The 21,766-nt window shown below is 47.5% G+C and overlaps 1 protein-coding gene across 5 annotated transcripts in view; it reads right to left on the bottom strand.

Moving 5' to 3' along the window:
* The window catches only part of LOC141271796 (uncharacterized), a 132,555-nt gene that overhangs the window by 4,594 nt on the left and 106,195 nt on the right, over positions 1 to 21,766 (bottom strand). The window contains exons 1-6 of one of the 5 annotated variants that reach the window (XM_073681954.1): positions 7,789 to 7,873; positions 4,587 to 4,730; positions 4,278 to 4,457; positions 4,071 to 4,194; positions 3,890 to 3,987; positions 3,603 to 3,693 (exon numbers count right to left, since the gene is read on the bottom strand). In XM_073681954.1, coding sequence (XP_073538055.1) covers positions 3,603 to 3,693; positions 3,890 to 3,987; positions 4,071 to 4,194; positions 4,278 to 4,457; positions 4,587 to 4,724 — 631 coding nt within the window. In that variant the 5' untranslated portion in view covers positions 4,725 to 4,730; positions 7,789 to 7,873. Of the gene's footprint in view, positions 1 to 3,602; positions 3,694 to 3,889; positions 3,988 to 4,070; positions 4,195 to 4,277; positions 4,458 to 4,586; positions 4,731 to 5,494; positions 5,714 to 6,146; positions 6,268 to 7,788; positions 7,874 to 21,766 lie in introns of those variants that run through there. The other 4 variants (XM_073681951.1, XM_073681956.1, XM_073681955.1 and 1 more) reach the window with 4 other exon arrangements.

Genomic DNA, 21,766 nt, shown 5'->3' with positions numbered 1-21,766 from the left:
GTAGCGGGCTGCCTGTTCCTAGCGAACAGACCCACCTTAGTCCTCAGCTAGTCTGAACGAAGACCTATAGCATAAAGGAAGGAGTCCCTAAAAGAACTAAGGACTGGAACAAAAATGGGACACCTCCTGAACAGAGAAGATTGTTGTAGAACACAGAAGATAAACTGACAAAAAGGTATTAGAGGTCCCAGAAGGACCAAGCGAACTGACAGAGATAGCCACAGAAGCACCTGGCTAGCAAAACAGTCAAATAACACTGAAGTCCAGCAAAGCCAAAAGGGCGGAGCTGGAATATAAAGGCAGATGGTCACGTGACCGCAAAACACAAGATGGAAAAAGCAAACAGGAGGGTTCTAACAATATGGGGGCCAGTATTCTGTATGGAGCGTTATATAGGGGCCAGTATTCTGTATGGAGCGTTATATGGGGGCCAGTATTCTGTATGGAGCGTTATATGGGGGCCAGTATTCCGTATGGAGCGTTATATGGGGCCAGTATTCCGTATGGAGCGTTATATGGGGCCAGTATTCCGTATGGAGCATTATATGGGGGCCAGTATTCTGTATGGAGCATTTTATGGGGGCCAGTCTACTGTGTGGAGCGATTCGCCGGTTTCTGAGCTATTGTGGAATTTACAATAGATATATCTCATGTAATGTAAGAAGTGAAATCTTTGCATTGTACTATATATATATATATATATTTCTCTGCGGTGTCTGTGCATCATGAATCGTGGTATATGTTAAAGGGGCCCACTGAGACTCTTTCGCCCGGGGCCCAGAAAAACCTTGAGCCGGCCCTGGGTAAACATCTTTGTTTCAAGGATGTGATGCTCGTTCAAACTGCCCCGTGGCAAATAACAGGTGTGGGCAATATGAAAATCACACCTGAAACCCAATCTTTGCATTGTGTGTCTGTATGTGCCACACTAAGCAGGGAGAACAGAAAGAGGAGAACTGTCTGAGGACTTGAGAACGAAAAATTGTTGAACAATATCAACAATCTCAAGGTAACAAATCCATCTCCAGAGATCTGGTTGTTCCTTTGTCCACGATGTACAACATAATCAAGAAGTTTAAAACCCATGGCACTATAGCTTATCTCCCTAGCCGTGGACGGCAGAGAAAAATTGAAGAAGGATTGCAAAGAAATTCAAGCTGTCCTGCAGGCTCATGGTACATCAGTGTCAGCGAGAACTATCCGTCGACATTTACATTAAATTAAACTATGGCAGGAGACCCAGGAGGATCCCACTGCTGACACAGAGACAATAAAAAAATCAGACTGCAGTTTGCCAAAATGGGTGTAAGCCAAAATCCTTCTGGGAAAGTGTCTCGTGGATAGATGAGACTAAGATAGAGTTTTTGGTAAAGCACATCATTCTACTGGTTACCGAAAATGGAATGAGAAAAGAACACAGTACCTAAAGTCAAATACGGTAGAGGCTCAAAGACGTTTTGGGGTTGTTTTGCTGCCTCTGGCACTGGGTGCCTTGACTGTGTGCAAGGCATCATGAAATCTGAAGATTACCAAAGGATTTTGGGTCGCAATATAGTGCCCAGTGTCAGAAAGCTGGGTTTGCATCCTAGGTCATGGGTCTTCCTGCACGACAATGGCCTCAAACATACTTCAAGCACCCAGAAATGGATGGAAACAAAGCGCTGGAGAGTTGTGAAGTGGCCAGCAATGAGTCTGGATCTAAATCCCATTGTACACCTGTGGAGAGATCTTAAAATTGCTGTTGGGAGAAAGCACCCTTCAAATATAAGAGACCTAGAGCAGTTTGCAAAAGAAGAGTGGTCCAAAATTCCAGTTGAGAGGTGTAAGAAGTTTGTTCATGGTTATAAGAAGCAATTTATTGCAATTATTTATTCCAAAGGGTGTGCAACCAAATATTAAGTTGAGGGTACCAGCAATTTTGTCCGGCCCATTTTTGGGGTTGTGCGTAATTGCAAACATTTTCTGGAAGAAATACTTCATTTTCTGCAACAATGTCAAGGGTGTCAACACTTTTGGCCATGACTGTAAATGCAAAATATATCAACCTAAAATTACCAGAAACAAAGTACAGTGTGTCAGAGAAAAAATATTTCGCAAATCACTGGAATCAGAAGAAGAGTCCAAAGTTATCACCACATAAAATGACATGTCAAATTTGAAAAATGGGGCCTGGTTTGGAACAAAAAACTGGCTATGGGAAGTGGTTAAATCAGAGTATTTTGGGCACTAACTACTGTAGTCAAAACTGTGACTAGTGACAATAACACATCTACTGAAATGATCAAACTATGCAGTCTTCATCAGTAAAAAATGTACTAACTAGTGGTGAAACTTCTCTTTGGAGGTAGGAGTATGTGGTTCGGTGGCTCTTGGAAATCTAAATTATCTTAGGGGTCAATAATTTCTGACAGATTAGTTTCTTGAAGAAATATTAGACATTTAAAGAGAACTTTTTAAAATGGTGCAAAGGTGAGGTTTCTTAAATTTAGATATTGGGCATTTAACAGAGACAATGGAGACCTTTTGTAAGGACTACCAGGACTACAGGCCAAGTGAGATAGGCCAATAAGTGAGACAGACCAATCCCACCACAATCAAACATATCATACAGAATGAACCAGTAAAAAAAAAAGACATAGAGCAGAATAAAAAATAAAAAACTTGTTACATCCCCAACAAGAACATATGTTCAGGGGGAGAACTACAACGCTAAAATGGAGCTGCAATCATTTATGGTGGACCATTGGAGCTACTATGAGTTCTGACTAGAAAAGTTGATAAAGTATTAGTGCTCCCATCACAGGAGAGATTGTGCAGTAATCTGAATTCCTTAGGATCGAAAACACAATGTAATTTATAACGTAGACTGATGCCATAAAACCAGGGCTCGTGCCATGCCAACACATCTCCTGCAGATGTGAATAAATGTATATTACAGCCATCAACCACACACAGCTTAGAGGTATCTCATGGCACAGGTCAAATGTTTTTTATATAGATTATCGCAAACCTTCAAAGTAAAATTGTAAAGTCAAGATAAAAGGAAAATCTGTTGTTGCTGTTGTACAGAATTTCACACTTGGCTCTCACTGCACATTTAATGTTGTCGATCATAAAAGCGAAGTTTGGCCAGAAAGACTGGACCTGTTCTTGTGTGGACCATATGAGAACATTCAGCAGCACAGAAGAGAGAGAAGGTAGGTTCAACCATTAAGATATCAGGACTCTAGGAAGCCAACAGCATCATTACCCTCTGCTTTCTCTAAGAGGCCCATCATAATATTCTTCAAGTGATTTTCTAATGTCAGCACATTCTATGTTCGCTATCATTTGGCTTTGTAGTTTACAGATCTGGGCAGACAAGGGTCAGCATTTTCTAAATTCATGGAGTAGGTGCATCCTCCAGGTTGTAAGCTTTATAGAAGAAGGGTGTTCAATGTCCAATGAAATGTGAACAATTTCAGGTGGAGGACAATATTGTGGTCTAGCGGCAAAATGGTGATCTCATGATTGGGATACAGCTGGACTATATTACCGATAAAACAGCCACAGATGGCAACTGAGAAGAATCTGTGACATCTCTGCATTTAGTGGTTACTCACCTGGGTAGTCATCTGTAAGAATCTCCTCTTTAAACAGCTCATCACTCCTCACATATGTCTCTGTAGTATTAATATGGGTCAGATCTTTAACCTGAAACAAATATTGTAAAAGTCAGATAGATGGAGAAATCACATGTATGATCAACTCTAATCCTGCCATCTCCACCGTTCTTATTACACAAGTATAAAACATATAATACTGGTGGATAAAACAAAACTGAGCACAAGACCTTCACAGCCGTCTACACATCATAGGAGAGATCTCATGACACCTTCTCTCCATCTACCTGATGATCCTGAGGAACATTGGGATTTTCTTGTTTACAGTCCTGTGGAAGAAGAGGACATGAACATCTCTCTGGTGTTGTCCTCTTACTGGATAGAACTGGAGGAAACACATACAGGGACTGAATTCATTCTTTACACACAGATAATTATAGGCCGTCTGTATTTAGTTCTGTCTATTACCTGGTGGTGCGAGGGGCTGGGGAACCTCCATCATGACGTCCTTGTACAGATCTTTGTGTCCTTCTAAATACTCCCACTCCTCCATGGAGAAATAGACAGTAACATCCTGACACCTTATAGGAACCTGACACATACAATGAAATCATCATCCCCCTGACCCCTTCATAGCATTACTGTATAATGTACCAGCATTCCCAGCAGTGTCACCTCTCCAGTCAGCAGCTCAATCATCTTGTAGGTGAGTTCTAGGATCTTCTGGTCATTGATGTCCTCATGTATCAGGGGGTGACGTGGAGGCCCCGTGATTGGGCTCAGGGTTCTTCCCCATCCCTCAGACACAGGGGCCTGACAGCGTTCACTAGAGGTCTTCTTCACTATGGTGTAATCCTGGTTATTGAGAAAAACATTAATAAATCTCACTACAGACATTTCCAGAGTCCTCACCTCTCCAGTTCTGTCCATCTGTTATTCCCATAGATAAGAATGATGTAATGTGACGTCATCAGAATTTCTCACCTCTCCAGTAAGCCGGAAGAGGATCTCTAGGGTGAGGTGTAATATCCTCTCCGCCATCTTGTCCCTGTCCATCATGGCCGGATTAATTAGGAAAATTCTATTATATAGAAGATCTCCACTGAGAGGATCCAATATCATAGGGACCTGAATAGGGAGAAGATGAGCCAATGTAAGATCACAAATAATCCTGTGTAACAGAGGTGGGCAATTAATTTTCCCAAGGGGCCACATCAAAGACTGAGACTGTTGTGGAGGTTCGATGGAACCAAATGAATTTAATTCTGCTAATTTATATTGTTTTGTATCAATCACTTAATCTTGAGCAGAATTATGTCTGATGAATCGCTGCTACTGTTAATACATGTAAAGTGTTCTTTGCTGTAGCAGCTAATAAAAAACATATACATTTTCTGCTTTTAGTAAAGTTTATATAAAGCACTAAATTATTCCGCTCCTGTTATTCAACCTCTGTATCTTAATCAACAGCTTACAAAACTATGTTGTAATATGATGTCCCAACATAGTATGATGTCCCCCAAAGCCCAAACCCTCAAACAATATAATAGTTTGTCCACACAAAGCCCCCACACAATAACTCTCCCCTACACCGTATGATGTCCCCACAGATCCCCCTCACACTGGTTGTCTCCACACAGTACGATGTACCTCACATAGTATGTCACCACAGAATCCCTACCTCCATGCATTATGATGTTCTCACACAGCCCTACTTAGATTTTATAATAACCTCAGAAAGCCCCTTATGCAGAATGATGTCCCTGCACATGCTCCTTAGGAAACGGCATGATGTCCCTAAACATGTTGATGAGAGACATAGGATCAAATACTTAATTAACCTCAAGACATAGGAGATTGAGAGAAAAGACCCATAAAGTGTATTATTTTACCTTACATTAGCTTGTTTAGATGGCTGTCATTTCCTGTTTCATCACACCATGCTCTGGTATGCAAGATGGCGACTGGACCTATGACTGCATCCTGTTGTACATGTGGCAAAGGTGGAGACTTTATTTGTGTTTGGGAAGAAGCTGAATTCTATAGAAGGACTAACCAATCACAGAGCGACACGTCGCTTGGAGACACCTGATCGAGACCACGCCACCTGATGACCTCATGGACCAACCCTGATGACTTCATGGATCCGCTCATGGACTTGTCCATTGCTCAATCCATTAACCACTGAATACATCTGGTTACTCACATTCTAGGGCTAACTGAGCCCATTTACAGAGTTTAAATAAGTCTATGTTCGGGTTAAATGAAAGGGACTTGAAGCTGTTCCATAGCTGATCAAGGAGAGCTTACATCCGACTGTGTGTGTCTGATGTTATTCTTTCTTGCATGCATTTGATCATATGCATTAGGCCAGGAGCAGGTAACTAGTGAACATATCAAAAAGTGTTCACCCTAACAAACATGCCCTGTAGTACACAGCCTAATGTCCCGACCCATGTCCCTTAGGATGCAACATGATGTCTCTGAAATTTCACACAATGTACTGCACATTAGAAAAAAGAAAAAAAAAAAACAGCTACTCACCTCACCTTGTTCCCCGCTGCTCCCGTCAGAACTGTGTACTGAGGCACAGCTCACACGATGTAATGACGGAATCGAGCCTGCCATGTTCTCAGACGCATAGTCTCAGTGATAAAAAAAAAAGGAGCTGACAGCTCGCTGTTCCATCACTGTATTCACCAGTTTCTGCATCAGGAGGATGCAGATACCAGTGAAAGACAGATGCTGGGCAGGGTGTGGAGCGCCACTGAATTCGACCCTTTGATCGGAACATCCGAAGGGCCACCATGGGCCGCACTTTGCCCAGTTCTGCTCTGCAATAATACAATTACTGGTGATAATAACGGAAATCATATCAGGAGATAGAACGTGTAGATGTGGAGGACTCAAGCAGTGGTGGCACAGAAGTAGTGTGGAATAATTAATGTGTTACTATTTTTATTATTTTAGAACATTGTTTTTTTTCCTTACATCTACTAATAAAACCTAAATACTTTAGAAATGGTCATGATCTCACAGCTATGTAGAAAGTAATTAAATTTTTATTAGGTAAAAGAAGTCTAGGTCCAAAAGACGAATACAGCAGTGTAAACAGCATCATCCACAGCCCACCACCAGAGGAAGGCAGGACTGGCGCCATTCCAGCAAGAGAGGACACTTATAGGTCAGTGTATGCCTCTACTTCCCAACAATGTTATTGCTATTGTTGTACATTGACTTTGCTACTTGTGCACTGCCCTTATATTGTTTGGTGAGATTATATGGACTTCACTCTGATGTCCTCTCCTGCTGAGGATGACGCCTTTTAAACTGCTGTGTTCATCCCTCGTACCTAGATCTCATGTCTGATTAACACACACAATTTTGAGGCATTTATAAAAGCTTTTTTGTAAGAACACCGCCGACAGGAGATATTTAGAGTCAAAGTCTCCAGTTTGTTTTTGTTTTTTTTACTCTGGATATAATGTTTTGTTTTTTTGTCATTTTCCCCTTAGGCTTCACTATATTACATGAAAAACACCAGAAAATAAGAGGTGTTCAAATGTTACAAAATAAAATAGGCACCAACACTTGTAAAACACCATGGAAGAAGTGGGAGACACATGGGGCACCGTATATGCCAAATATTTGTTTAAAAACTAAAACTAACTTTTTTGCAGCACATCATACATGTACAGAGCAGGGATGTTACAGGTGCGGCTGTAATGCTAATGCTGACAGTTTACTTGTCAAAGGCAAACATGGCATCTAATAAGGTAGACAGAGTTATAGGGGTCCCTTGTACCGCTCATATCCCCTCCTCATCCGCTCAATTGTGGTGGGCTGCTGGATAGCTGTGGTGCCCGGATGCCCAATAATGTTATTATTTATTATTATAGCGCCATTTGTTCCATTGCGCTTTACATGTGAATAATGGTCTATTTGTCCATAATGTACAAACGTCTATTAGGCCATTAGCTAGAGGCAGCGATGGGGGGTACTATATTGTGGGGGGCATCTTGTGGTATCATAACGTGTGGGGGAGGGTGGCTGCACTGCACTATGGGAGGAATACGGAGCAACACGTCAGGAGTCATAGAAAGTAGCAACAGGAAAACACCGAAATACTCTCAGCACTGAGGGGGTTAATGCCCGCCGCGCCCAGTAATGGGGAATCTCCACGTACCTCCACCTGCAGAGCCGCCACCACATATATGGCTGCTCTGTGCGCACAGGACCTGTGATGAGGTCACAGGAGGGGAGGAGTCAGGGGTCACATAATCAGGGGCCTCAGTGGATGCAGGACTCTGCTGTGCTGGTTGTCATGGTGCTGGATGAGGGGAAGGTTATGTGTGGGGTCAGGAGGGGTTTACAGTGTGGATGTAGCAGAGCCGCGTGTGTACGAGGTGTACGGAGCAGAGCCGCGCGCGTACGAGGTGTACGGAGCGGAGCCGAGCGTGTGTACGAGGTGTACGGAGCGGAGCCGCGCGTGTACGAGGTGTACGGAGCGGAGCCGCGTGTGTACGAGGTGTACGGAGCGGAGCCGCGTGTGTACGAGGTGTACGGAGCGGAGCCATGTGTGTACGAGGCGTACGGAGCAGAGCCGCGTGTGTACGAGGTGTACGGAGCGGAGCCGCATGTGTACGAGGTGTACGGAGCAGAGCCGCGTATGTACGAGGTGTACGGAGCGGAGCCGTGTGTGTACGAGGTGTACGGAGCAGAGCCGCGTGTGTACGAGGTGTACGGAGCGGAGCTGTGTGTGTATGATGTGTATGGAGCGGAGCCGCGTGTGTGCGGGGTGGGGCTGCATATGTACAAGGCGGAGCCGCGTGTGTATGACGTGTACGGAGCGGAGCCGAGTGTGGAGCGGAGCTGTGTGTATGGATCGGAGCCTTGAGTGTGCGACTTGTGCGAGGCATAGCAGTGTGTGTGCGTGGTGTGGCCATGTGCTATTTTTTAGATCTACACTGTGTTCCAAATTATTATGCAAATAATATTTTCTCAGATTTTCCCAAATTACCTATATGAATTGCAGTCATTGTAATTTTCCAGTCAAATAACTATTAGAGTACAATTGTTTGATTTCAGTTTGTAATAACCTGCTAATGCTTATAATTTCAAAAATGACCATTTTTTTGTTCTTTATTAAAATGAAAAGGTTGAAAACTCTGCTGTGCATAATAATTTGGAACATGCATTTTGAGTGCAGTTTGAGTTTTTTATTTTCTTAAAAATATACTGTTATCATAGGCAGTTTGTACAAAAACCTTTCAATTGTACTCTAATAGTTATTTGACTGGAAAATTACAATGACTGCAATTCATATAGGTAATTTGGGAAAATCTGAGAAAATATTATTTGCTTAATAATTTGGAACACAGTGTAGTTAGATCAGTAGACGTCACAGTGTAAGTGACGTCCGATTTATTTTTATTTTTTTAAATGGTAGTAGTTAGTACAGGATAGCTTTATTGGTAGCGAGGTAACAGAGTAGCGCATGTTGCAGTGTTAGTGACGTCCGATTTTCTGCTACAGAAAAATATAGTACAGAGTAGCTTTATAGGTAGGGATGTAGCATTTATCTTTTGCAAAAAAAAAAAAAGAATTGTAATTGCAGGGTGACTTCTCAGCTAGTGAATTAAGGGAGCGTACGTCGCAATGTCAGTGACATCTGTTTTTCTTTTGAAAAGAAAAAGAATAGCTAGCGCCAATTAACTTGATATGCAGGGCATTAGCAGGGCCGGCTCCAGGTCTCAGCAGGCCTCTTTAACACATACCACAATTCATGATGCTCAGATAACGCAGAGAAATATAGGTATAGTACAATGCAAAGATTTCACTTCTTACATTACATGACCGATATCGATTGTAAATTCTACAATAGCTCAGAAACCAGCGAATTCTCTCAACGCACAGTGCAGACCAGACAGTATAGTCCTCCATACAGTATTATGGGCCCCATATATTGCTCCATACAGAATACTGGCCCCCACATAATGCCCCATGCAGGATGTCACCTCTCCCCCCCATATAATGCCCCATGCAGGATGTCACCTCTCCCCCTCATATAATGCCCCATGCAGGATGTCACCTCTCCCCCCCATATAACGCCCCATGCAGAATATCACCTCTCCCTCCCATATAATGCCCCATGCAGGATGTCACCTCTCTCCTCCCATATAATGCCCCATGCAGGATGTCACCTCTCCCCCCATGTAATGCCCCAAGCAGGATGTCACTTCTCACCCCCATATAATGCCCCATGCAGGATGTCACTTGTTCCCCCCCCCATATAATGCTCCATGCAGGATGTCACTTGTCCCCCCCCCCCACCATATAATGCCCCAAGCCTCCATACATATATTAAAAAAAAAAATCAAATACCTCACTTCTCACCTGCTGCCGCTCCTCTGGACCCCTCGCCCACGCCGGCGTCTTCCCACTCTGCCCTGCCTGTGACGGCTCAGGAGAGAGCATGGTGTAAAGAAGTCACAGTGCAGCAGCCGCGGAAGAGACCGGAGCTGCTGTGGAGGCACGGGGAGAGGTAAGTATTGTACCGGGGCCCTGAGCAAGCGGGGGGGAGCAAGTGCTGACACTGGCACCGCACCGCTCACAGGTCCCATAGCGCGCCGGGATGCGTGACGGTGAGTGGTGCGCCGGGTGCTGACGCCAGCCTTGGGCATTAGTGTAGTGAACGTCACTGTAATTTTTTTTTTATACAAACATTTTTTTTACATCTACTGATTTTTCTTGTCAATTTTCTTCTAAGTTTTAACTTTTTACATTTTTTCTCTCTACTTTTTATAATAAATAGTACTCTTTACACAAGCCCCACACAATACACATTTAAAAGCACCACTTAGGCCGGAGTCACACTAGCATATTGCATCAGATACGATATGCTAATGACACTTGGCTCCAGCTCTGTTGCAAGCGTGAGGCGAGTGTCAGTGCTCTGTGCTTCGATCTTCTCGAATCGGAGCACAGGTGTACGGGAGACTGAGAAAGTAAATTCTCCATCTCCTCTGTTGACGGAGTCCGCGGGAATCGCTCTGCACTCTAGTGACATCCGAGTGCAGTGCAATGTTTCACACGCACCCATAGAGTTGTATAGGTGCATGCAATCGCAGCATGCGGTGTTTTTTTTTTAGTCCGATCATGATCCGATTGGAGCTGAAAAGAAAACCTCAGATGAAATACAATCATAGAATAACATTGAACCAAATGCAATCCTATTTTTTATCAGATTTCATTCGTCCGAATTATTCGCAAGTGTGAGTGAGTCCACTGTTTTGAAGAATAAAATAAAAATGGCCCTTTTGTCAAGAAGATGCTATTTACCAGAGGAGGCATACGCATTCCTTTCCTTCGACACGGATTCAGGCAGTGAGGAAGATTCCAAATTCCTCTATTTTTCTTCCTCCTAACGTATCCAGTGAGGAGGGACCCCCAACAAGGTGCCTTAGGACCAAGGCAACCCCTACAGCAATCAATCCCATATGGATGCCACCACCCGAAAATTATCAGCCTCTTATTCTGGATTTGATGGGCTGCTCAGGAATTCAATTTGACGTTATATGCCTCACTGAAATTGACTTCTCCAAATTGTTTTTCAGCGAGGAAATAATAAATCTTATGGCGGCCCAGACAAATTTGTATGCCCATCAATTTTTCACCCAATGTCCCACGTCATCATACACCAGATGGACCCCTGTAAATGCAGCAGAAATTATGACATTTTGGGACACTGTGCTACATATGGGCATAATCAAAAAAACAGATTTTCAGCAATACTGAAATACTCTACAGCATACCCTTTCGTATGGCCATGCTAAAGACATGATTTGAAGTGATCCAAAAATTTTTACATTATAGTGATTATGCACAGTTTCCTCCCTGAGACAACCCTAACTCTGATCGTCCATATAAAATTCGGTCAGTAGTTGACCACTTTAGCAGAAAATTTGCTGAGGCGTACAACCCCCAAAGGGCATGTGTATAGATGTATCTTGACCACCATACACCGTGACAACAGCTCCCTTGTCACTGTCCGAGGTACTACAGCACAAGTCCCAAATCCAGATTGTATCCTGGATTATAATAAGTACAGTAGTGTTCAAATTAATAGCAGTCCAATATGACTAACCAGATTAATCACTGTTTTTGGTATAAATTATATTACCACATCAAACAATTTACCAGTTGGTGCAGAAGATTCTAAGAAAACCAACAGACTCAGCATTCATTATCTGCATGTTTTTGAGTCTGTGTATTTGAATAATTAATTGAAAGGGATTGTGTTCAAAATAATAGCAGTGTGGAGTTCAATAAGTGACGTCAATCATTCTGTAAAGAAACAGGTATGAATCAGGTGGCCCTTATTTAAGGGTTAAGCCAGAACATGTTCATGCAGTTCTCCTTGAAAGTTTGAGAAATATGGGTCGTTCGTGACATTGTTCAGAAGAACAGCGCACTTTGATTAGAAAGTTGATTGGAGAGGGTAAAATTTATAAAGAAGTGCTGACAATGATAGGTTAGATTCTAACCGGTGATCTCCGCCGGGTGTTAGCTGATTGTCACAGCTGACACCCGGTACTATGTGCACTGCACCGCTCCCGGCACATTAACCCTCGAAATTCTGTGATGGAAGTCGATCGCAGCATTTCCGGGGCAAGCATCGGTAAGAGCGTACCCTGCTGTTTATGCCGGGTCCAGATAGTTGCCATGGTGACCTGATATCATCATGACGACATCCGGTTCACCAGTCATCAGTATGTTAGCTGTAGTATCGGCGTCTCTGCCCCCTGACAGGCAGAGACGCCATCCCACTTACCACCGCGCTCCCTGCCCGGTGTCCTCCGACGCTCCTGCCTCTGTTGCTGCCAGCACGCGCAGCTTCCTGGGCACTGTGCCTCTGCTCCCTCCCTCTTAAAGGGGCAGCGTGCCGTCCTAAGGAGTCCCCGGCCAATGGCCGGAGGACCTCTCATATAAAAGGCACCTCCTCCAAAATGGAGGTGCCCGTGCAAGGTTGTAGCTTTGTATGTTATACTCAGCCCTCAGGTCCCGCTGCTAGCCTGTCTACCAGTCCAGCCCGCCAGCCTGACTACCAGTCCAGCCCGCCAGCCTGACTGCAAGTCCAGTCCGCCAGCCTGACTACAAGTCCAGTCCGCCAGCCTGACTACTCTCCAGCCTGACAGTCTGTCTACAGTCCAGTCCACCAGTCTGTCTATGGGCTCTGCCCGCCTGTTTACCTGGAAGCACCTGCCCGTTACCTGCCGTGCCTGCCAGCCCGCTTACCTGGAAGCACCTGCCTGTTACCTGCCGTGCCTACCAGCCAGCCTACCTGGAGGCTCCTGCTTGTTACCTGCCGTGTCGGCCAGTCCGTCTGCCCGCATCACCCGTCAGCCTGCCTGCCGTGCTCATCTGCTGTACCAGTCAGTCCCTGCCTTCTGACCCGTGGGAGTCACCTGCTCTCATACAAGGTTGGTCCCAGAGTAGCACCTGGTCCCTCTGCTTGGTCCTTCCCTGGTCACGGAGTCGATTGAGCCGTCGTACGACCTTGGTCGGTCCGAGCTGATACCTAGTTACGCCCCTCTGATCCCTCCTTGCACCGCAGCACAGAGGTTCCACCACCCAGATCCGTAACAGTTTGCACGGACCATGGAACCCGGTGGCCCCCAGGCTCCTTCGCTTGCTGACCTGTACCAGGAGGTTTCTCGTCAGAGATCCCAACAGGAAACCATCCTGACCTACCTGTGGTCTGTCAACTCTCGCCAGGACACGCTGTCTGTTCCACCTGCGTCCGCCCCAAGTCGAGCGACATCCGCTCCGGCAGCGCCACTGCCTACCAATACCACGGCATCCAGTCTAGGACCCCGGCTTTCTGCGCCTCCTCGTTTTGGAGGTGACCCCGTCCTATGTCGGGGCTTTCTGAACCAGTGCATGCTGCACTTTGAACTTCTGCCACATCAGTTTCCCTCCAACCGGGCAAAGGTGGCGTTCATCATGTCTCACCTCACCAGTGAAGCATTGGCATGGCTTAACCCTCTATGGGAGAGAGGGGATTCCTTGGTGTCCGATCTTCCGGCTTTCCTCACTGCCTTCCGGAAAGTCTTCGATGAACCCGGACAAAGGATGTCTACTGCCTCCTCATTGCTCAGTCTCCGCCAAGGGAATCTCACCGTGGCCCAGTATACCATACGGTTCCATACCCTCGCTTCTGAGCTTGCCTGGGACAACGAGGCCCTGGTGTCCACCTTCTGGGAGGGCCTTTCCGGTCGGATTAAGGACGAGTTAGCCGGCCGGGACATTCCTTCCACCCTGGATGACCTGGTGTCACTAGCAACCCGGATTGACATCCGTTTCCTAGAACGTGCTAAGGAGACTACCCGGGAGAGAAGATTTCCTCGTCTTGCTCCTGTTTCCCAGAAACTGGCTTCCCAATCAGAAACTCCCCGGGCACGCTCGCCCGAACCTATGCAGATCGACCAGACCAAGATGGTCAAGTCTCGCCAAGAAACACGCTGAGCTGAGGGGAGCTGCTTCTACTGTGGTAGTAAGGAGCTCCTGATCCGTTCCTGCCCGGTGAAGCGGGGAAACTCCAGTGTCTAGGACCGCTCGGAGAGGTCGTCCTGGGCAAGAGTAAATCCTCTCCGTTCTTGACTTTGTCCGTATCTATCTCCTGTGGAGAGAACCGCTTCTTTGAGACCGCCCATCTGGACTCCGGAGCCGCTGGGAATCTCATTTCCCAGTCCCTTGTACAGAAATATCAGATTCCTACCAAATCTCTGGCTGAACCATTGGCAGTTTCTTCCGTGGATGGAAGACTCCTTCCGGTGACCATCTTGCTCGTCACGGAGCCCGTAACCCTGCAGGTGGGAATGCTGCACTCAGAGAGGATCTCCTTCCATGTGCTTTCCGGACTCTCACCCTTTTTTGCTAGGTCTACCCTGGCTACAGAGACCTGAATCCATTCTGAACTGGCAATCCGGTGAGGTGCTCCGTTGGGGGCAGGATTGCCATAAGACCTGCCTGGTTCTGGTTCGCCCGGCTCGACCTCGATCTACTCCGACTAATTTATCCAGTCTACCGGCACCTTACTGGTCCTATGCTGATGTCATAGGCCATATGACTGCCCTATCGACCTAATACCCGGTGCCACCCCACCCCGTGGGCGTATTTACCCATAGTCGTTGGCCGAAACCCGGGCCATGTCGGAGAACATCGAAGAAAATCTGGCTAGGGGATTCATCTGGAAATCTTCCTCCCCGGCTGGAGCCGGATTTTTCTTCGTAGAAAAGAAAGACGGTTCACTACGCCCATGTATCGATTATAGAGGTCTCAACCTAATCACTATCAAAAATAAATACCACCTGCCGCTCATCTCTGAGCTGTTCGACCGCCTTAAAGGCGCGAAGATCTTCACCAAGCTCGATCTTCGTGGGGAGTATAACTTGGTACGGATCCGCCAAGGAGACGAGTGGACGACGGTATTCAATACCTGGGACAATCACTATCAATACCGTGTGATGCCCTTCGGCCTCTGTAATGCTCCCACCGTCTTCCAAGAATTAGTTAACGACATCTTCCGTGACCTCTTATATTCTTGCGTGGTGGTGTACCTGGATGACATCTTGGTCTTCTCTCCGGATCTTCCCACACACTGGAGGGATGTTCGTCAGGTCCTGCTTAGGCTCAGGCAGAATCACCTTTATGCAAAATTTGAGAAGTGCCTATTCTAGCAGATCTCCCTTCCGTTCCTGGGCTATATTATCTCTAAGACTGGTCTACGGATGGACCCCGAGAAGGTCTCTGCCGTCCTAAAGTGGCCCCGTCCGGAGGGGTTGAAGGCGATTCAGCGATTCCTGGGCTTCGCCAACTATTACCGTCTCTTCATTCCACATTTTTCTTCCCGGACTGCTCCCATCTCTGCGCTCACCTGAAAGGGAGCAAATCTTAAGGAATGGCCGTCCGAAGCGGAGGAGGCCTTCCTTTCCTTAAAACAAGCCTTCTCTTCCGCCCCTGTGCTGCACCGTCCAGATAGCAACAAACAGTTCTTTCTGGAGGTTGATACTTACTCTTCCGGAGTCAGAGCTGTGCTCACCCAGAAATCTCCATCTGGGAGACTGGTAACGTGCGGCTTCTTCTCCAAGCTCTTCTCGTCTGAGCGCAACTACTCCATAGGAGACCGAGAACTGCTAGCCATCAAATTGGTGCTGGAGGAATGGCGTTACCTGCTCGAGGGGACTCTGTACCCGGTGGTCATCTATACGGACCACAAAAACCTGGCTTATCTACAGAATGCCCAAAGACTAGTGTTGAGCGAGCATTAAAATACTCGGGTGCTCGAAGCTCGGGCCGAGCTCACTGTGATACTCGGGTGCTCGACCCGAGCAACGAGCCCAATGTTAGTCTATGGGAGACCCGAGCATTTTTGCAGCGGCACCCCCGGCAGTCTGTAGAAGCCTAAAAAGTGCCCAAAACTATAGTGACAGTGCTCAAAAGACATGGGGGCAGCATGGGGATCGCCCCTGGAAGCATTTCTGACCTCCAGGTCACTGCTGTCAACAATGTGGTCAGAGGTATTAAGCCACTTTTATGGGCTCACAATAAAACATTCAAAAACAAAACTGAAACTGCTTTCCTGTGAAATATGTTAAGGAAGTTCTTTTCCAGGGTAAAGACTTGTGTATAAGTTAAAATAAATAACCAAAAACAAAAATACTCCTCCACACCTTGGGCTATGTTCACAAGTAGCATTTTTCATGCGTTTTTGCACTTTTGTATTGCTTTCAACCATGACAAATGCATTCACCGGGAAATGTCATTTTAACATTTTACAACCTTATCTGGCCATGTGCTGTGTGACACATGCATACAGTGCTGAAAAGAAATGGGAATAGCACGGGGAAGACCCCTGGAAGCATCTCTGACTCCCAGGTCACTGCCTAAAAGTGTGCCCATCAGAAGTGATCCTTGCCGCATCAGAAGATACAGACTTGCAACTATCCCCATGCAAGTCCTTGTCCCAGGGCAGTGTTCAATTGCACCTCCCCCATTTCTTGCAATGCAAGCGAAAATATGCAGACAACCACCCACCTGCAGGCTGCAATACCATACTGCTAGCTTTCACTTGAAATGGGGCCTTTTAGTTTGGAGGAGGCCGAAGCTGGCCACTACCTCAGGGCTGCTTTGGCAGCGAGGTATCCATACTCAGTCCCCAGCCGCCCGGCGGCCGGGTGTCCACACACGGTCCCCAGCCGCCTGTGGGTGGCCGGGTGTCCATAAATGGTCCCCAGGTGCCTGGGGGCGGCCGGGTGTCCATAAACGGTCCCCAGCTGCCCCTATTTCTTCACCTTCCCCCACACTTTTCTTAGCCTGGCCTTCTTTAGGGCAGCATTGGATGAACCCACCAGAGAACCAGACTCCTCCGGTGGGCCCTGGCTTCTCCATCAGGGGAGTTGAGAGTGCCAAGGTGAGGAGCATGATGATGATGACAAAAGTTAGCATCTGCTTTGTTTTCTTTTAATACAAGCGTAAGTGTGCAGCCTGCAACCCACCCACCCCCAGGCTGCAATGCCATACTGCTAGCTTGCACTTGAAATGGGGCCTTTTAGTTTGGAGTAGGCCGAAGCTGGCCACTATCTCATGGCTGCTTCGGCGGCCTGGTATCCATACTCAGTCCCCGGCGGCCGGGTGTCCACACTCGGTCCCCAGCCGCCTGGGGGCGGCCGGGTGTCCATAAACTGTCCCCAGCCGCCCCTATATCTCCTGTCACCTTCCCACACACTTTTCGTAGCCTGGCCTGCTTTAGGGCAGCATTGGACGAGCCCACCAGAGAACCAGACTCCTCCAGTGGGCCCTGGCTTCTCCATCAGGGGAGTTCAGAGTGCCAAGGTGAGGAGCATGATGATGATGATAGAAGTTAGCATCTGCTTTGTTTTCTTGGAATGCAAGTGCATGTATGTAGTAGCAGCTAGGCCTGAGGTGGTCAGCGTTTTGGCGCATATCATACCTCCTCCGAGGATTGCTGGATGTTTTCCTGCTACTATCCCAGTTCTATAACTCCCGTTAAAACAAAGCTTCAGGTGATAAATGATGGATGAGGTAGTGGCAAAGGAGAAAGAGCTGGAGGAACAGGGACCATTCACATCAATATCAGGCCAGTCAACCACACATGTCTTGTAGGATATGTTTCTGTACCAAAAGGAGCGGTTCGGCTATGCAGTTATAGGGCATACAGTGAGTGCAATGCCTACCAAAAATTTAGAGGCACTCCAATGCCCCTTGGAAGTGACATGGAGGTCAGAGTGCCTTAACTAAACCATTTTTTCCATTTATAGCAACTGGATCTCCTGTGCACTGTTGGCCTAACCACTGAATGGAAGGCTTTCCAAAAATAGTGAGGAACTGCATTGCCCCTTGAAACAGACGTGGATTACAGCGTACTAAAAACCTTCTACCCACTATTGGGGAGTGGGTCTCCCTTAGTGTTCGCCTATGCATTGAAAAGCAAAAGCTGACTAAAATTAGGAGGAAATGCAATGCCCGTTGGAAGAGTCGTGGAGGTCGCAGTAGCTTAACAAGACGGTTTTAATGCCCCTCGGAAGAGACGTGGAGGTCGCAGTGGCTTAACAAGACAGTTTTAATTCCCCTTGGAAAAGTGGTGGAGGTCACAGTAGCTTAACAAGACGGTTTTAATGCCCCTCGGAAGAGACGTGGAGGTCGCAGTAGCTTAAGACGGTTTTAATGCCCCTTGGAACAGTGGTGGAGGTCGCAGTAGCTTAACAAGACAGTTTTAATGCCCCTTACAAGAGCCATACAGTACAGCATCTTAAAAATATTATTCCCATTATTGGGGAGTGGGTCTCCCACAGTCTTTGCTTATGCCTTCCAAGCAAAAGCTGACAAAAATAAGGACGGAGGAACTTTCAATAATGGCAACACGGACCACGGTCACCCTGGTGGTATAGTGGTGGTGGAGGCTGAGGATAAGGAGAAGAACAAACAACAGCCGAAATGAGGAAGCGTATACCCATGTGTGGGTGTGAAGCGGTGCATGTGAATACACCTCCTGAAATAACACAGTGGATTTGACTTTATGTTACTCTGCTGTCATTTGGTGGTGATAAGAAGTCTGGCCCCATCCAGCCCTTGTTCATTTTGATAAGGGTCAGCTTGTCAGCATTGTCAGTTGACAGGCGAGTGCGCTTATCAGTTATAATTCCCCCAGCAACACTAAAAACACGCTCCGATAACACGCTAGCGGCAGGGCAGGCCAGGACCTCCAAGGCGTACAGAGCGAGTTCATTCCAAGTGTCCAGCTTGGATACCCAATAATTAAAAGGCACAGAGGAATCACGGAGGATGCAGGTACAGTCGGCAAGGTACTCCCTCACCATCTTTTGAAACTTTCCACTCCTTGTGAGAGTACCCCGCGCCTCAGGGTCTGTCCGAAGGGAGGGTCTGAGAAAACTGTCCCAGAACGTTGACAGTGTTCCCCTGCCTCTGCTAGATTGGAGTTGCGTCTCTCTCGCATGTACGCCTTGGTTGGGCAACGAACTGTGACCTCTGCCGCTAGCGTGTTCAGATGGGAATTTTTTTAACAGTTCTGCAGCAAGGGCCTTCTGGTATTGCCCCATTGGTAGACCTCTCCACCTCAGGAATAAGAGAGTGAAAGTTCTCCTTGTAGTGGGGGTCTAAAAGTGTCACCAAGCAGTAATGACTGTCACCCAACATTTTGACAACGCGAGGGTCACGGTTAAGGCAGCGTAACAAAGTCAGCCATGCGTGCCAGACTGGTAACGGGCAAGACTTCCGTGTCCTCACCAAGATAACGACTGACCATGCTCTCCTCCTCCTCCTACCCCTGTCCTCAGGCCACCCACGCTGAACCGATGGTATGACAGTTGTACAGGTACTACCGTCTACAGCGCATGATACAAGCTCCTGTTCTTCCTCCTCCTCCTCCTCTCCCTCATTGTCCCCCAAAGCACGTTGGGATGAGATGAGGCTGGGCTGTGCGTAATCGACCGCTACGGCTTCTTGATCCTTCTCATCATACTCTGGCTGCAATGCCTCCTCTTTAATTCTCTGCAGAGAGCGTTGCAAAAGACAGACAAGTGGAATGCTGACGCTAATGATGGCGTCATCGCCACTCACCATCTTGGTGGACTCCTCAAAGTTTGTCAAGATGGTACATATGTCAGACATCCAGGTCCACTCCTGCGGTCTTATGTGTGGAGTCTGACCTGAATATAGATGGCCTTGTTGCAGCTGGTACTCCACAACTGCTCTCTTCTGCTCACAAATCCTTTGCAACATGTGGAGGGTAGAGTTCCAACGTGTGGGGACATCACACACCAGTCGGTGTGACGGAAGCTGAAAACGCTGCAACACAGCAAGGGCGGCGGAAGCTGTAGCTGACTTGCGAAAATGAGCTGACAGGCGGCGTACTTTGATGAGCAGATCTGGCAACTCGGGGTACGATTTAAGAAACCGCTAAACCACGAGGTTAAGCACATGAGCCAGGCATGGTATGTGTGTGATCTCGCCTCGCTTCAGAGCCGCCACCAGGTTACAGCCATTGTCACACACGACCATGCCTGGATGGCGGTCTCAGCCACAGATCTGCCTGCTCTTTCACAGTTGTCCACAACTCACAAGCAGTGTGAGGTTTATCACCTAAGCTTATGAGTTTCAGCACAGCCTGTTGCCGCTTGGCGGAGGCAGTACTGCAGTGCTTCCAGCTTGTAACTGATGTGGTGATATCTGAGATGGAGGCTGAACATGAGGAGGAGGAGGAGGATGATGCGCAGGAGCTGTACACTGTGGGGGCTACTCTGACTGACATAAGGCCTGCAATCCTCGGTGTGGGGAGGATGTGTTCCGTCCCAAGGTCCGACTGGGTCCCGGCTTCCACTATGTTTACCCAGTGTGCCGTCAGGGAGATGTACCATCCCTGGCCACAAGCACTTGTCCACATGTCCGTTGTCAAGTGGACTCTCCCAGTAACTGCGTTGTTGAGGGCACGGCCAATGTTTTGGGACACGTGCTTGGGTAGTGCGGGGATGGTACACCGGGCAAAATAGTGTCGGCTGGGGACCGAGTACCGAGGGACGGCCACCGCCATAAGGTTGCGGAAGGATTCCGTCTCCACCAACCTAAAAGGCAGCATTTCCAACGCAGGCAGTCGTGAAATGTGCGAATTTAGGACTGTGGCCCGTGGGGCGTTGGCTGCGAATTTCCGCTTTCGTTCAAAGGTCTGGGATATGGACAATTAAACGCTGCGGTGGGACGTGGACGTTGATGCTGTTTCTTGAGAAACTGCCATAACAAGTGAAGACTGAGAGGAGGTGGCATCTTTGCATGCAGTATGGACAGGGGATTGCCTTGCACACACAACAGGGGGTTCTATTGCACGCACAACAGCGGAAGAAGCAGTGGTGACACCCGCTGACACTGGTCGTGGACCCTGGGGTTCACCCCACAAAGTTTGGTGCTTTGCTGCCATGTGCCTGATCATGCTGGTGGTGGTCAGGCTGGTAGGTTTGTCAACCCTGCTGATGCTGGTGTAGCGCCCCGAGGGTTCGGTCGCTACAGGGGTATTGCACCTCAACCAGAGGTGTGATATCCCACTCCCGGGTAAGGATAGTGTGTGGACCAGGGCTCGGTAAGCTGGATGCATCACACACACCCCATTTCCGGGGGACAGCTCAACGGTGCTCCCATTAGTACAGTAATGCAGGCACGACAGAACATGGCCCTGGCTGGAGTGGGGAGGGGAGAGGAAAACCCAGTGATGTAGGAGCAGATAGGGGTTGGGTTTCTGGGCATAGGTAGGAGCCCATTGGCTGCAAGTCACCTGGGCTCATACACAGAGAGGGAGGTATATAAGGTGGGCACCATCTTTGATCAGTGTTCAGTCTGAGAGAGGAAGTGACAGAGCAGGGCCTCTGTGGAGCTCTGCTCCGGAGGTGGGCCTAGCCTGTGAGGCCCAGCCAGCACTGGAAGAGAAGAGGAGTTCAGCCAGAGAGGGCTGACAGGGAGCTGTGGCTCAGTCTGGGCCCAGCTCCACAGGGCAGGCCTGGAGTGAAGGCCAGAGCCAGCAGAAAGAACAGAAAGGAACAGAAAGGAAAGTGAGAAGGAACAGAACACCAAGAGAG

Source organism: Phyllobates terribilis, unplaced genomic scaffold (assembly GCF_046119375.1).
Source record: "Phyllobates terribilis strain yellow unplaced genomic scaffold, ASM4611937v1 Scaffold_5__5_contigs__length_657084704, whole genome shotgun sequence".
In the NCBI taxonomy this organism is placed as follows: domain Eukaryota; kingdom Metazoa; phylum Chordata; class Amphibia; order Anura; family Dendrobatidae; genus Phyllobates; species Phyllobates terribilis.
The sequence above is the reverse complement of the archived record's forward strand: the minus strand, read 5'-3'. Positions and strand labels throughout refer to the sequence as shown.